General features: G+C 38.9%; 1 protein-coding gene across 4 annotated transcripts; it reads left to right on the top strand.

Moving 5' to 3' along the window:
- Positions 1 to 1,346: 1,346 nt before the first annotated feature.
- LOC121599808 lies at positions 1,347 to 2,704 on the top strand. 4 transcript variants are annotated; one of them, XM_041927882.1, is made up of 3 exons: positions 1,347 to 1,485; positions 1,562 to 1,812; positions 1,951 to 2,704. In XM_041927882.1, the coding sequence occupies exons 2-3, from the start codon at positions 1,767 to 1,769 to the stop codon at positions 2,349 to 2,351; spliced, it is 447 nt and encodes a 148-aa protein (XP_041783816.1). In that variant the 5' UTR covers positions 1,347 to 1,485; positions 1,562 to 1,766; the 3' UTR covers positions 2,352 to 2,704. The 4 variants fall into 4 exon arrangements, with proteins under 4 accessions (XP_041783816.1, XP_041783815.1, XP_041783813.1 ...); XM_041927881.1 differs by having other exon boundaries at positions 1,562 to 1,842; XM_041927879.1 differs by having other exon boundaries at positions 1,562 to 2,704.
- The last annotated feature ends 12,232 nt before the right edge of the window (positions 2,705 to 14,936 follow it).

Genomic DNA, 14,936 nt, shown 5'->3' with positions numbered 1-14,936 from the left:
CGTAATTGTTTGCCACTGCGAAGGCAGTGGATGCGATTTCTAATTCCTGATCTGTTTATTCATGTTTCCCAGCTATTATTTTACTGTTTGGTGGGTTGCATCGATATTCCGGTCCAGCTTATGCAGTAATGTAGCTACTTGTCCCTCTGTCTTCATTTCAGCTTCTTTTGGAATCTCAAAAATGAACCTGGGCTTTCTTTCGATGCTTAGATTATTGTCTAATAGTGCCAAGATGTTGGCCACCAAAATGCAAATACGGGTATTTACGACGTCCAAAAATTTCCGCACGGAGTTCATTTTGGACGCAACGGGGTGCCATTCTTTGATCGCGCACGCTTTTGATACACTTTTTTGGCCATCATGGTTAGAGTTCGACTGATAGTGGTGTCAAATTTTGTCTGTTAACTAATGGGATACTACTGGTCAAAGTGTAATTAACGTTTTGTTAGTGGGGGTTAAGATAAACCCATGACAAATCGATAATTGTTGTCCATTTTTTAATGCAACCGTTATGTAATATTAACATCATTTTAACACCATAATAAGCCTATCGAAATGAAGGTCGCATACAAAATTTTATGATTTATATTTTTGTATATTAAAAAAAAAGTTACTTATTAACTTATCAATTTTGAACCATGCTTGGATGACACGATTATTGGAAAATAGCAATAATACCAATCACATTGCTTGATATCATTAATCAATTATTTTGTTTTTTAAAATTTAATAAAGTAATAATTAAATCACAAAAATTGAATTACCGCATTCTCCTGGCCCGCGGCTTCAGATCATTAACTAAATTTGGCCCGTTGCCGCAAAAGTTTGCCGACCGCTGCTCTAGTGCAAAAAACATAGTCGTACCCCCCATCTTTTTGAACACTTTGGTTTCTGTACCCGCACAACAAAATCGAGCAGTTTTTGAGCTCGCTTTCTAGCTCGCTTTCTGCCGAAACCGATCGAGAAAGCGAGCAGAAATGTCCGAAGAACCGATCGAAGCTCTTGATCGGTTGAAGCGTTTACGGTATTTCGAGAGAGCGCGCTGTATGTGTATGTCTCTTTTTGACAAAAAAGCTCCGGTACGCGACCGTGTTGGCGAAAAATGATAATGGGCGAAAAATAGTTCACACCCACGTTCTCTTTCTTCTCTCTTTTCCCTTTCACCTCGCTTTATCGTTATTGGGTTTTGCTCTCAAGCTATATTGAGCGAGTGGCTGACAAGTTTTCGATCGCTTTGCGCAGCGGGTATGTTTGAGGTGTGCTTTATCTCTTTCACACAAGTAAGCACACATAGGCCCCACCGTGACGTCATCGTCATACTCACTCCATCAAGCATGAACGTGTCTATATGGGCCGACTGTTAGCCGCATTTCAATGCTGTGAATAGAAGAAAGCTTATTTAGGAAAATATTTTATCAAGAGGCATACTTACGAAAACTTCACTCCATATCGGCTTTGTGGCTGTCCAGAACCTTATACACCCAGGTAAGTTGATGAGGTGCTTTGAATCATGTTTGAATCTAATATGAATCAAAGGTTATTGAAACAATTATCTTTTTAGGAAAATGCAAAACATGGATCATGATCACGGATATGCATCATTTGCATTGCAACCGAGTACCGAAATGATGGAACTACGTCCTATCTAATGGTTTTTTTCTGCTCTGACGTCAGTTTCATCGGTCGTGCCCGCTACTCCTATTATTCTTGCTTCGACATTGTTGGCTGGCTCATCGTCACCGCCACCTATATTTGTTTCGTCAGATATGGTGACCGTTCCATCGTCACGGCCACCCATCCGTGATGTTTGCGGTACATTTCTTTTGGGTGAATCTATGTCCGGTTCGTCAGCCAAGCCAGGACAGCGATCCTCTTCCGGACCGTCATTGTTGACCGTCCCATCGTCACCATCACCCATCACTAATATTTCCGGTTCGTTTCTGTTCAAAGGATCAATGCCCAGTTCGTCTGCCAAGCCGGGACCTCGATCCTCTTCCGGAACGTCATTGTTGACCGCCTCATCGCCACCATCAACCATCCCTGATGTTTCCGGTACGTTCCTTTTCGATGGATCTTTGTCCGATTCGTCAGCTATGCCGGGACAGCGATTCTCTTCCGATTCGTCAGCTATGCCGGGACAGCGATTCTCTTCCGGATCGTCATCCTCAACCAGTCTGCCGTCTTTACCTGATACTTTTTCATCATCCGGTGTACATGAGTGTGTTATAACTCGAAAACAAGTGGACAATCTTATTAAGCTATCGAAGCAGACTACGGCTCGAAATTATGTTTTACGCAATGGATACTATAGCAGGGACAACATCACGCAATGCAGCCATTACTGCCATTGATACAGAAGAGGCATTAGAAGCATTTAATGCTAACTTAGAAGCTAACACGTATGTGACTGAGATGCTCAGCTCACTTTTGAATACAATAGGTTATATAAAATATGTTAAAAGAAGACCGAATAATAGATCTATTGTTTACTAAAGATGTTTTTTCTAAATGTTGGTCAGGGATTAGTAATAAAAATCCAAAAATCGCATTTTTTGATCTTGGAAACTTTACGTAAAGTTGCATAATTTAAGAAGCTAAGATAATTATTAGTCCAACGTAAGTTTGAAATCATGGGTTCAAGTCCCGAATAGACCGCGTCCCCATACGTAGGACTAACTATCCTGCTATGGTTACAATAAGTCACTGAAAGCCAAGCTCACTTCACTTGTGAGTACAGGCAGGCCTTGACCGACAGCGGTTGTTGTGCCAAAGAAGAAGAGAAGAAGTTTGAAATAATTGTTACGGAAATAAAAAAATATAAAAAAAAAACTAACCATGGAATCAAGTTCAAGAATCAAGTTCAACATTTATTTATATACGACATCTATTAACATAAAAAGTTCCTCCATTCGTATTAGTTCAGAATTGTGAAGCAATGCATCTGCATGCTTCAATTACATTCTTGCTAGTATCACGAGGAGGTTGGGATAGGAGTTAAAGATACGTATGAAGTATCTTAGCATTTGCTAGCCAACTGATAACGAAAAGTAACATAAACAAAAAATTTAATATTGAAATAAAGCTACTCTCTTACTATTTCTATTGCACTCTCTTACTAGCTAGATACTCTTGAAATGTGTGCGTTAAAGGACCTAAATGAAAATAGACTTCTCCATCTAATGATATTGCTTAAAACTTACATTACATGTACTGACTGTTTTGTGTCTAACTAATGCCTTTTTTATGAAGTGCTTTCAAATCAAACGTTGAACGAGTGATACAAAAAACGATCTTGCAAAATGGTGACGAAGGACAATACCTTCAAAGTGGATTTCAATCCAATGCCACAAAGGCCGAGTCCGGGCTATGTGATACAATTTATTTTGGAAAAAATTGGAATAAAAAAGGAAAGTTCGCTAAAAGTGAAACTAGTGACGACAACGGCTATTGCTGTAGTACAAATAAAATAATCGGGAGAGGCTATAAAAATAGTTGATAACCACGATGGCAAACACGCGGTGGAGTACAATGGGGAGAAATATTTCATACCCATAAAAATGGAAGACAACTCGACAAGAGTAATAATAAAAAGCTGCACGGATCAGATAACTAATGAGGAGATTAAAAAAGCCATGATGAAATTTGGAGAAGTAAAGAAAATCATTTACTGTGTATGGGAAGCGCCATCCCCGATAGCGGGAATAAGAGATGGTAACCGAGAGGTAACCATCGTAATAGATACACCAATACCATCATTCGTATCTATAAAAGGAGAAAAGGCGCATGTACAATACAATGGACAGCAGAGAACATGTAAGTACTGCGAACTCAACATGCATTTAGGCATGACCTGTCTCCAGTACAAAAGATCGGCGACGAACAACAACGAGGATGAAGGTACGCATGCCAATATGGTACGGAAGGAAGGGGTAAAGAGTTCGGTACAGAATAGATAACAGTTAGAGAGAGAAGTAGAGGACTTGAACTTAGAGGGAAAAAACAAGATAACACTTTGTTCAAAAACCGGTTAACACAATAAAAGAGCGACGAGTGTATGAGTGCGTAGAAGAAGCTCCTAGCACTAACAAAGCTAATGCTCAGAAGCGCACAGGAATAGTGGACAGCCACACTACAACAGAAACTGAGGATGAAAGTTGCATGGAAACAGAAACCGAATAAAAAAATTAAAAGGAAGACCCAAAAAAACAAAAACTCTGTCACAGGAAACAAAACAAGATATTAACACAAACTAGTGTTGGAAATTTCGTTAAAAAAAGGAACGGAACGGAACTAGTTCATTTTTTCAAAAAGAACGAAACGTGAACCTGGGGTGCAAAAGTACCGACCCAGAGCTTAGAAGCCAAACTGTCATCAGGGGGGGGGGGGGGGGGGGGTATGTTACTTGTTACAGGATATGAAAAGGCGTTTCTTAAATCATCATTCTGAAATCATATTTGACACCAAATCTAGATGGGTTCAATCTATGTCCAGTAAGCTGTACCAGCTGTGCTAATATAAAGCATGCATTTATTATCTAGCATTTTTTAAACTTTTTAGATGCGACGACCATTTTCGGTCAAAGCCTTCCTGTACCACTAATAGGCTTGGCTATCTTATTAATTGCCCATAGCAGGATAATCATCCCAGCGTATGGGGGCACAGGTCCATTCGAAGCTGTTACCCATGCCGATGTTATTGAGTGGTACGAGTTGACGATTGTATCACGAGATTGACTAATTATTTGAATTTCCCTTACCATTTAAAACAATTAGTTTTTTTCCACATAAATCGTTTACCACATCACGGCACTCAAACGGTTGTCGAATGGAACAGAATGCTTCGAATCGAATGGCTAAATATTGGAATCATGCCGAGTGCCAAGATCAAGCGGATATCGTGGCATAAAAAATAAATACATTTTATTTTTCGTTGTTCATACTCACATATTATAATACATCATTTCCAACCCGTTCTGCCATATGAGTGCAGATTTAAATTTTATAATAATTATTTGTCTAGTTAAGATAAACTAAATTTTAACAAAAAGTATAATAGATGTTACAAATTGCACCATAATACCAAATGCAACACCATTTTTGGTTTCGCTTATCACGATTTTTATAAACGATACGCGACGAAGTGCGATGAATATTCCTGTGAGCATGGGAGAGTGCACAGGCAACACGTACTGTGTGCGAGAAAGAGTGAACAGTTATCTTGCATGCAGTAAGCAACAGCCGGACAAAGCTGGTTTTTTCAAAGAACGGAACGCACGAACGATAGCACCTTGCTAACAATATTGAAGCGGCAAAGACCAGAACGGAGTGAACGGAAAGAACGAATTGAACGGAACGGAATGAACGGAAAGAACGGAATGAACGGAAAGAACGAAATGAACGGAACTGAACGGAATGAACGGAATGAACGGAATGGAACGGAATGAACGGAAAGACCGGAATGAACGGAATGAACGGAACGGAACGATTTTGTATAAAGGATCGGAACGGAACGGCCTACATAAAGAACGGAACTTTTTTACTAGGTTCGGACCGGAACGGCCAACACTAACACAAACTAATAAACTAAACAAAAAAGAAAATTAAATGAAAATAAAAATGGCGACGCTAAATCAAAAGGAAATTAGTCTATCACAGACTAATATAACAAGTTTAAAACGAAATAAAGAAGAATTAGAGAGGATGATGAACGCAAACAAAATTACTATCGCGTGCATTACCGAAACATGGATGCAAGAAGAGGAAATTAATAAAGTTTTGGGGGTTTTCCAAGTAGGGTTTCGGATGATGAGTTTGTAGCGGTTTTACTCACGTCCGTTCTCTTAGGTTGGTGAAATGGAAGAGAGCGTTTATTCGTGTAATGGTGGGGAGATTGTGTGGTCGGCTCAGAGCCCGGTTTATGTTCTCAAGTTGAGCGTTTGTACCTTTGTATATTCACCACATCACATCCCCCTTCCTTTTAAAATTTACTTGGCTGGTAAATATTCCTACCGTAGCGCGATTGATGAACTGGTATGCGTTTAGTCTCTGAGTGTTGCTGTGTGTTTTTCTCTACTTCGCTGTCTTGGTTCGCGCTATCTACATATGCAGGCTTAAGCCGATCAATCGAGATTGAGGCTTTATTTCCTTTCACTTCGAGTGTGTATGTTTTTTTGTTCCTGTCTAATACTTTGTAAGGACCGTCATACGGAGGTGTTAGTGATGGCCTGATCTTATCTACTCGCACAAATACATGAGTACAACTATCTAAACTCGAATGTACGTAAACTCCTCTGTTTGTGTTATGATTGGATGTTTGTGTTGGCTTTAGTTTCCTCATCACTACTCTCAAATTGTTTACAAATTCACACGTTGCATTCGCTATCGTTTTGTTGTGGTCGAAAAACTCTCCTGGTAGGCGTAAACAAGTACCATAAGTTAATTCGGCAACGGTTGCTCCTATATCTTCTTATAACGTCGATCGCATTCCTAACAAAACGAGTGGTAGTGTCTCAGTCCACCTGGATCGATCGTGGCACATTAGAGCTGCTTTAAGTTGGCGGTGAACTCGTTCGATGTGCCCGTTTGCCTGAGGATGGTAAGGAGAAGATTTGAGGTGATCAATACCGAGTGTTTCGGAAAGCTTTTTGAACAGATCGCTTTCAAACTGTCGACCGCGGTCGGTGGTGATTATGCTAGGTACACCAAACCTAGCAATCCAGTGTGTGACGAATGCGCGTGCGACGGTATCAGCCGTCATGTTTGGTAAGGGAATCGCCTCCGGCCAACGCGTAAACTTATCGATAAGGGTTAAACAATAAGCATTTCCTTCGGACGGAGGTAAAGGGCCGATGAGATCCATGTTCACGTGCTGGAATCTGTGTTGTGGTACTTCGATGTGTTCTGCTTCGGTGAATTGTGTCTAGTTACCTTGCTTCTTTGGCATTCTATGCAGTTTTTTACGAATTGTTTACAGTCCTTTCTCAGGGCTGGCCAAACGTAGCGTTGTGAAACGAGATGCGTGGTAGCTCGAATGCCGGGATGAGAAATACCATATATTTTTTTAATAACGTGTGCTCGGAGTGCTTCGGGAACTAGTGGTCGGATTTCTTGTGTGGAAACGTCGCAATATAGTGTACCTTTTTTCGATGGTAGTTCCAATTCCTTCAGAACAATTGAGCTAGATTGTGGTGGGTTTCTTATGAATTTTTGTATGTCATTATCCATTCTCTGTAGCTCTGCCATTTTTTCGTAATCGATGGTATCGGAAGAGACGGCTTCAATGCGACTTAGCATGTCTGCAACGTTGTTTTCGTTACCAGGGATGTGGCGAATATCTGTTGAATATTCGCTAATGAAAGCCAGTCGTCGCTGCTGAGTGGAAAATCGCGAAAGTATTTAACTGATTCATATATGGCATACAGTTCCCTATCATACGTGCTTGCTTTTAGCATGCTGGTGCATAGTTTTTTTGAAAAGAATGCTAAGGGTGTTATGCCTTTTTTTCCACCTGATGGAGTGCGCCTCCTATGGCAACATTCGAAGCGTCGACGTACAAGCTGAGTTTAGCATATGGTGATGGATGAGCGAGTAATGTTGCACTCGCCAATTCTTTTTTAGAGGTTTCAAATGCATCAATTGTCTCTTTGTTCCAGTTAAGTGGAGTATTGTCATTTCGCACATTTCCTGGTATCATTTTTTGTAAAACGTGCTGATTTGCAGCCGCGTGTGGGATAAAACGCCGGTAAAAATTTATCGTGCCAAGGAATGTTTTTAGTTGTTTTGTAACCTTCGGTCTTGGGAAATCGATAATTGCTTGTACTTTTGATGGGTTCGGTTTAATTCCCTCCGGAGTTATTAAATGACCGAGGAAAGTTACGGAAGATTTTCCTATTTGGCATTTATCAGCGTTAATTGCTAAACCATTTTCTCTTAGGCGTTTAAAAACTGTATCGAGGTGCATTTTGTGATTTTCTATGCTACTCGAGGCGATGCATAAATCATCTATATATGGGAAAACGTACGGGAGATCGCAAAATATTGCGTGTAGGTAGCGTTGTAGGGTTTGTCCAACGTTTCTCAACCCGAACGTCATAAAGTTAAACTCATACAAGCCAAACGGAGTGGTTATGGCTGTTTTTGGGATGTCTTGCTTTGCTACAGGAATCTGGTGGTATGCGCGCTGCAGATCTATACATGAAAAGACGTTATTGCCGTGTAGTATATTGCTTACGTCTTGTATGTGTGGTATAGGATATCGGTCTGGTTCGGTTACCGCGTTTAAGCCTCTGTAGTCGCCGCACGGTCTCCAGTTACCGTTAGATTTTTTAACCATGTGCAGTGGACTGGCCCAGCTGCTTTTAGACGGTTTGCAAATGCAAATGTATTGGAATTCGGTTTTAGCTGCTTGTAGTTTTTCTAGAGGCAATCTGCGTGGTTGGCAGAAAATAGGTGGGCCAGTAGTGAGTATTTGGTGTTCCACCGTTTTAGTAGTTTTATGTTTAGTGTTCAGCTTTGTGATGTCTTTGTATCGTTCAACTATGCTGGCAAATTGTTTGTTTATGCAAATTGTTGAAATAGTATTCTTATTTTGACTTTTTGTACTTTGAATCTGGAGTTGTGTCGAGTTGTCTATTAATCTTTTTCTCTTAGCATCGGCTAATAGATCGTGAAACTCGAGAAAATCCGCACCTATTATAGGCGTACTGACGTCGGCGACAACAAATGTCCATGAGAATTTTCTCTCGAGTCCCAAATCAAGAATTAACGTTTTTTGCCCATATGTAGCTATTTGTGTGCCGTTTGCGGCTGAAAGTTTTCGTGAAGGCGAAGGGTTAAGTCTCTCTTTCGTATTTCGTGGAATAACCGATATCTCGGCGCCGGTGTCGATGAAAAAACGGTGATGTGAAATGTTATCGGTAATGTGTATTCGGCATATTTGTTCAGAGTTAGTGTTAGTGTTGCTTTCACTTCTCGTAGGTGCTAACGATGGTGAGTGTGGTTGAGGTCGATCTACGGTGTGTGCGTTACCAGGTGCGAGTGGTGTCTCACCGTGAGTGATGGTGTTCTCGGCAAATCTGAGTGTTTCAGAACGTGTTGCGTTTGGTGGTATATGTGGTTCAGTGTATGGTGAGTGGCTTCGTGGTGCGCTATGGGATGATAAAATGAATGTTTGAGTTCGTGTTGCGCTATGTGGTGATGAAATGAATGTTTGAGATGGTTTTACGTGAGTGTCTCTTGCTTGGAGTAAAAATCGAACTATTTTTTTTGTTGTGTTGGCATCAGCTCGTCGAAAAAATGCATCGAGTGTTATGATCATTTGGGTGATCTTTCTCACATCTTTCGGCTTTGTTGCCAAAACGCAAATGAAACCAGCATATCCAACTGCGCGGTGATTTGTTGCGTGGTTGAGAGGGGGAACGTCTGCCCCATGGCTCTCTTATACTGGAACGTTGACGAGGTCGATGCTCGTACGATCTAGGTTGTTACACTGCGAGCACTTCCTCAAGACGCTGCGAAAGGGCTTCGATTTTGCACTCTAGGGCAGCGATTTGTGCCGTCGGCTCGTGACGGTTTTCAGCGGATCGTGCGCTCACTGCTAAGACATTGCTATGGGGGGCTTCCATAATTTTGTCAGTTATCGTAGCTTGCTCGTCTAATGACGCGGATTGCACTGCTGCTATTATTGATCGTATCGTCGGTGTTAGCGCTCGCAACCAAATGTTGGATAGTATGGTGTCAGGGCAATCGTCTCCTCCCATTCGACGCATTTGGGCCAGGAGTTGGCTTGGTTTTTGGTCGCCGAGGGATACGCCTGATAAAAGGCTGGTCAACCTTTGGTTCTCCGAGGGCTGAAAATGGTCGATGACGGCCTTCTTAATCGTTACGTATTTGCCGATTGTGCCCGCTTTGTTGCATACTGCGATGGCGGAGTGAAAGTGTTTGGCTTGAGACCCGAGTGCAACAATAACTGCATTAAACTTGTGCTTGTCGAGTTTCACTGCATTCACGTAAAACGCTGCCTCGAGACACACGAACCATGTCACCACATCTTCCGTATCGAACGTCGGGAAACTGATACGCGGTCCCGTTGCCGCGATCTCCTGTTCCTCTTCGATAGGCACGGCAGTTTCGGGTGTCGTCATTTCGGGCAGCCCAAAAAAAAAATTGAAACAAAATCGTGTAAAAATTCACTTTCGGTCACGATCACGTCGGGGTCACCAGTTTGGGGGTTTTCCAAGTAGGGTTTGGGATGATGAGTTTGTAGCGGTTTTACTCACGTCCGTTCTCTTAGGTTGGTGAAATGGAAGAGAGCGTTTATTCGTGTAATGGTGGGGAGATTGTGTGGTCGGCTCAGAGCCCGGTTTATGTCCTCAAATTGAGCGTTTGTACCTTTGTATATTCACCACAAAGTAAACGTATCAAATTACAATTTAGTTACCACCAACAGGGAAGATGGATATGGAGGATCAGCCATATACATTAGAAAAAAATTAGCATACAAAGTTATCAAACATAACATAACAGATAAAGAAGTTCAAATTACAGAAATAAAATTAACCAGGGAAAAATAAATATAGTAAGTGTATACATGTCACCTCAATTAAAAATTAATAGATTCAGAGAAAATGTTAGTAAGTTACTACACAACAGATCAGGGAATCAAAAACATATAATAACAGGAGATTTAAACTGTCATCACAAACTATGGGGGAACCCAAAAAATGACAGTAAAGGGATCTTTTTATTAAATGAATTAAATGACTCAAATTTATGCTTATTACAAAACAAGGAAAAAACACTAATACCCACCGATAGAAACAAAAGAGAAACAGCTGTTGACCTTACTATCATATCAGAAGATATAATAGATAAGTGCCAAATAACAGTTACAGAACATCATATGGGTGCAACAAATTACAAAACCATAATAACAAAAATAAATGAAATAATACAGGAACACACAGTAACATACACAAATTAACCAAAATTGTTCAAAGAAATAGAAGCAATAGAGGTGAAAGAAACCACAACAGCATACCAGGCAGCAAAACAAATTAAAAAAATAATAAAATCTAACAAAATAACATCGAAAAAAAATTATACTGGAATATAGAAACAGAAAAAGCATGTAAAAACAAAATAAACTTAGAAAATTTTTTAACAATGACAGACAAAAGCACGGAAAATAAAATTAACATGAATAAAGGAATAGCTGAAGTAAGAACGAAAAAAAGACTTAATAAAATAAAAAAATTGAGGACAAGCTAGAGAAAGTAGATTTCAACAGAGATCCAATAAAACTATATGACTTCTTACAAAAAATGGAAGGGAAATTCAAGAGTAAAACAAAAGAAGGAAACATAATAGAAACTGACAGGAAAGCAGCATAAATTTTCTTAGACAAGCATTTTTTTTAAATAAGAAAGGAAACAAGAAGCCTTCTATAAACTTTAAACCTAACAAAGATATCATAGATATACATAAATGGAATCGCTTATTAAAAAAGAATAAAATACAGCACCAGGTCGCGATGGAGTATCATATGAAATACTAAAGAAAATAAATGAAAAAACAAGACTTGTAATGGTTAATGAAATAAACGAAATGTGGCACAAAGGAATTTGTTCAGGCACAGCCCTGTCACTTCATATCGTGCTTAACGAAACACGAACATTCTTCGTTCAATTTCGAGTGTTCGGCTCGATTGAGTAGTTTATAAATTACAGTGTGTTTATACAGGTTTGATTATGTTTACTAGTTTTATTTTTAGTCCTGCGTTGTGTTACAAAATTACAAGTTTTAGTGAAGTTAAAGAAAAAAGGCTGAACAAATCCGTGGTGTTTAAGTGTTGCGCACAAGTACGACTTTCTTGTCTCGAGTTCACGAAGCGTCTGTCTTCTCCTTTCAAAAAATGATAGTGATGAGCTTCACCGCGGAATCGATCATTCCGTACGGATCGGAACTGTATCCCTCACTGAGCTGTCAAAATATGACCCAAGCAGCAAATTCTCTTAAACAAAATGTATGGTAAATTCAAATCCATACACAGTGAATGTCGCAAATAAAATCTCTCTTCCAATTTTGCTGCACAACGAATAACTGCTGGCAAATATTAAAGGTTTGAAAGTTACACCGAAACGCGGAAAATAAATTATCCGAAATAGTGAGATTAAACAGAATTATTAAAAAAAACATTACAAAAAAATGAAAAAAATAACATTTCCAAAAGCAAACCTAGATAAAAACGATCCACTGAATTATAGAGGTATTGCTCTTATTCCACCCATATAACCAAGATACCGAAAACGCCACCAATTTCTTGTACTAAAAATCCAATTCCATCAAACAAAGCTAATAAACTATCAGTTTGGTGGGTTAAGCCACATGGCCACAGAAGCAGCCACTTCAATGTTGTTGAAGTCAGATTTTTATGCACGGGCAATTTATTTGCTCAACATGTTTCACCTGTGTTTAAATGTTATTTAATTGTGCAAAGGAAACAATTAAACGTGTGTGTTTAAGTTGGTTTGTTGTAAAACAAACATGTTTTATGTATATGTGTATATGTGTGTTTGTTTACTTGCGAATGAGCTTTTCCATTTCGCTGGTCAGTGCATAGTTTATAGACTAATAATATTGCTGGAGTTGAAGTGCAGTGATGTAAGTGAATGAATTTAATCAACCTAGGAGTTAAAATCCTGTCCAGCATATTGACCTAAGCCAACCCTTGATCAAACTTTTCCTCAAAGCATTTTTGGAAAAGGTGGCTTAAGGGTGGGCAAGATAAATACATCGGATCGGAACTGGCAGCTCCGATTGTTCTAAAATTTGGTGGGTTAACGACTGAATCGACCACCCCAAACCCACGTGGGTTTAAAGTGGTTTTACAGTGGGTTAAGGACGATTTGGTTATTTGGGCAGCTATTATCAAAATGGCCAATTGTGCAGTGTTGGAAGAAATGAACAGGTATTGGAATATTAATAAAATAATTCCAGGAACAACATTCGGATTTATCAAAAACAGGTCTATAAACAATTGCACAAATTACATAACGAATTGAATAGGACAAAATAAAAGAGAAGGAAAAGCAACAGGGATAATTTTCTTAAACCTAACGAATGCATATGATAAAGTAAGGACAGATATACTTCCCAAATCGCCACAATTGCTTAACCAGCTCATTTTGGCACGCTAAAGATCGCTGCTCTAATTCGCCTTTTGCAGTAGATAAACAGCATCAAAGTTCTATGTGGGTCTTTCAAACAGCGCTGAAGCAGCTTCCTTATGCCACGATGCCAGGGATTATTTTTCTTTGTGTTTTATTTTCAAGCAAGAGTCATCGATGAAATAAACAACAAGATTTGTTTCTTTTAAACACATATGTATATTTTTAAATCTTTTGTATTGATGAATTACCCAAAATTCTACACAATTTACTGATAATTCACAATCACTTCACTCAATATTCATTCTTCATTTAATGAATCTAACTTGTGCAGCAGCAATGAGATTATTGCCGGCGTCCGTCTTTGACACTTGGACAAGAGCCACCTTGTACCGATGTCATGCATTAAAAAGCTATAAAGATCCACCAATTTCAGTACCCTTTCTTAACAAGTCTTCAAGTTCCATCATGAACCCTACGCATAGTGCTAATCAGCCGCAAAGTTCCAAAGAGTACCATGTGCCTGTTAAAAAGCTCCATAGTTCCGCAAAGTACCGTCTATCTCTTAATCAGCCACAAAGTACGACATCGGAACGATTTTTAATTAAACAGCCCCAAATCAGCTATAAAGTACGAGCTGGCTATTTGGGTTATCTCTGAATTAGAAAAATATCAAACACCAAAAGAAATTATTAGATGGATAGGAGCTTTTTTGAGCAACAGAACTATAGAATTAAACACAGAAGATACAATAATCAATAAACTAATATCAGACGGACTTCCTCAAGGAGATGTGCTATCGCCAAGCCTATTAAACATATATACTAAAGACATACATGACAAAATAAATAGGTTGGGAATACAAATAATTCAATATGCGGATGATTTTGCAATTATTACACAAAGTCATAGTCATCATATACTACAAACAAAAATGCAGGAGATCATGAAACAGTTTTCAGACATAACGAATGAATTAAAACTAGAAATTAACACAGAAAAAACTAAATTCATGATTTTTCATGGCCATAGCGACAGAAATTCCTTAAGGCATAAGAGCAAAGTACCTCGCGAGCAATGAGCAAGCAAAAGATATTGCACATTCAAAAATTCACAGAAATCTACTATATGACACAAACCAAAATCACAACACCAGAAACAACAATAACGAGTACAAAACATATTACGAAAAATTGTATGAAGAAAACAAAAACATCATAAACAAAATAAATGATATAGTAATAAATGATAACACTAAAAGAGTATCGATAATATCCAATGCCCCGGATAATATAACGAAAAATCAACATACCAACAAACAAATCCTCAAAAGATATTACCAACAAGAAATAGAGTTTAAAAAAAACAAACACAATTACTTACACAGATGGAAGCAGAACAGATGATGGTTGTGGTATAGGTATATACATCAAGCCACACAACAACAAAAATATGTACTGGAGCTACAAATATAAATTAAAAAACAACACACCCATTACCTCAGTAGAACTGACTGCAATAGATAAGGCATTACAAATAGCAGTGGAAAACAACATAATAAATCCTATACTATATACGGATAGTAAAGCGGCTTGCAGCATCATCAAAAGGGAACAAGATAACAACAACATAGAGGAAAGTACATACAATATAATTAAAAACAGTTTAAAAATAAATGCTCAAATCAGATGGTTACCGGGACATATCGATATCGAAGGTAATGAAAAGGCGGATGACTTAGCAAAAAAGGGAGTAACGACAGACAACATTA

Source organism: Anopheles merus, chromosome 3L (genome assembly GCF_017562075.2).
Source record: "Anopheles merus strain MAF chromosome 3L, AmerM5.1, whole genome shotgun sequence".
Taxonomy (NCBI): domain Eukaryota; kingdom Metazoa; phylum Arthropoda; class Insecta; order Diptera; family Culicidae; genus Anopheles; species Anopheles merus.
Note: the sequence above shows the minus strand (reverse complement) of the source record. Positions and strands in the feature narration are given on the sequence as shown.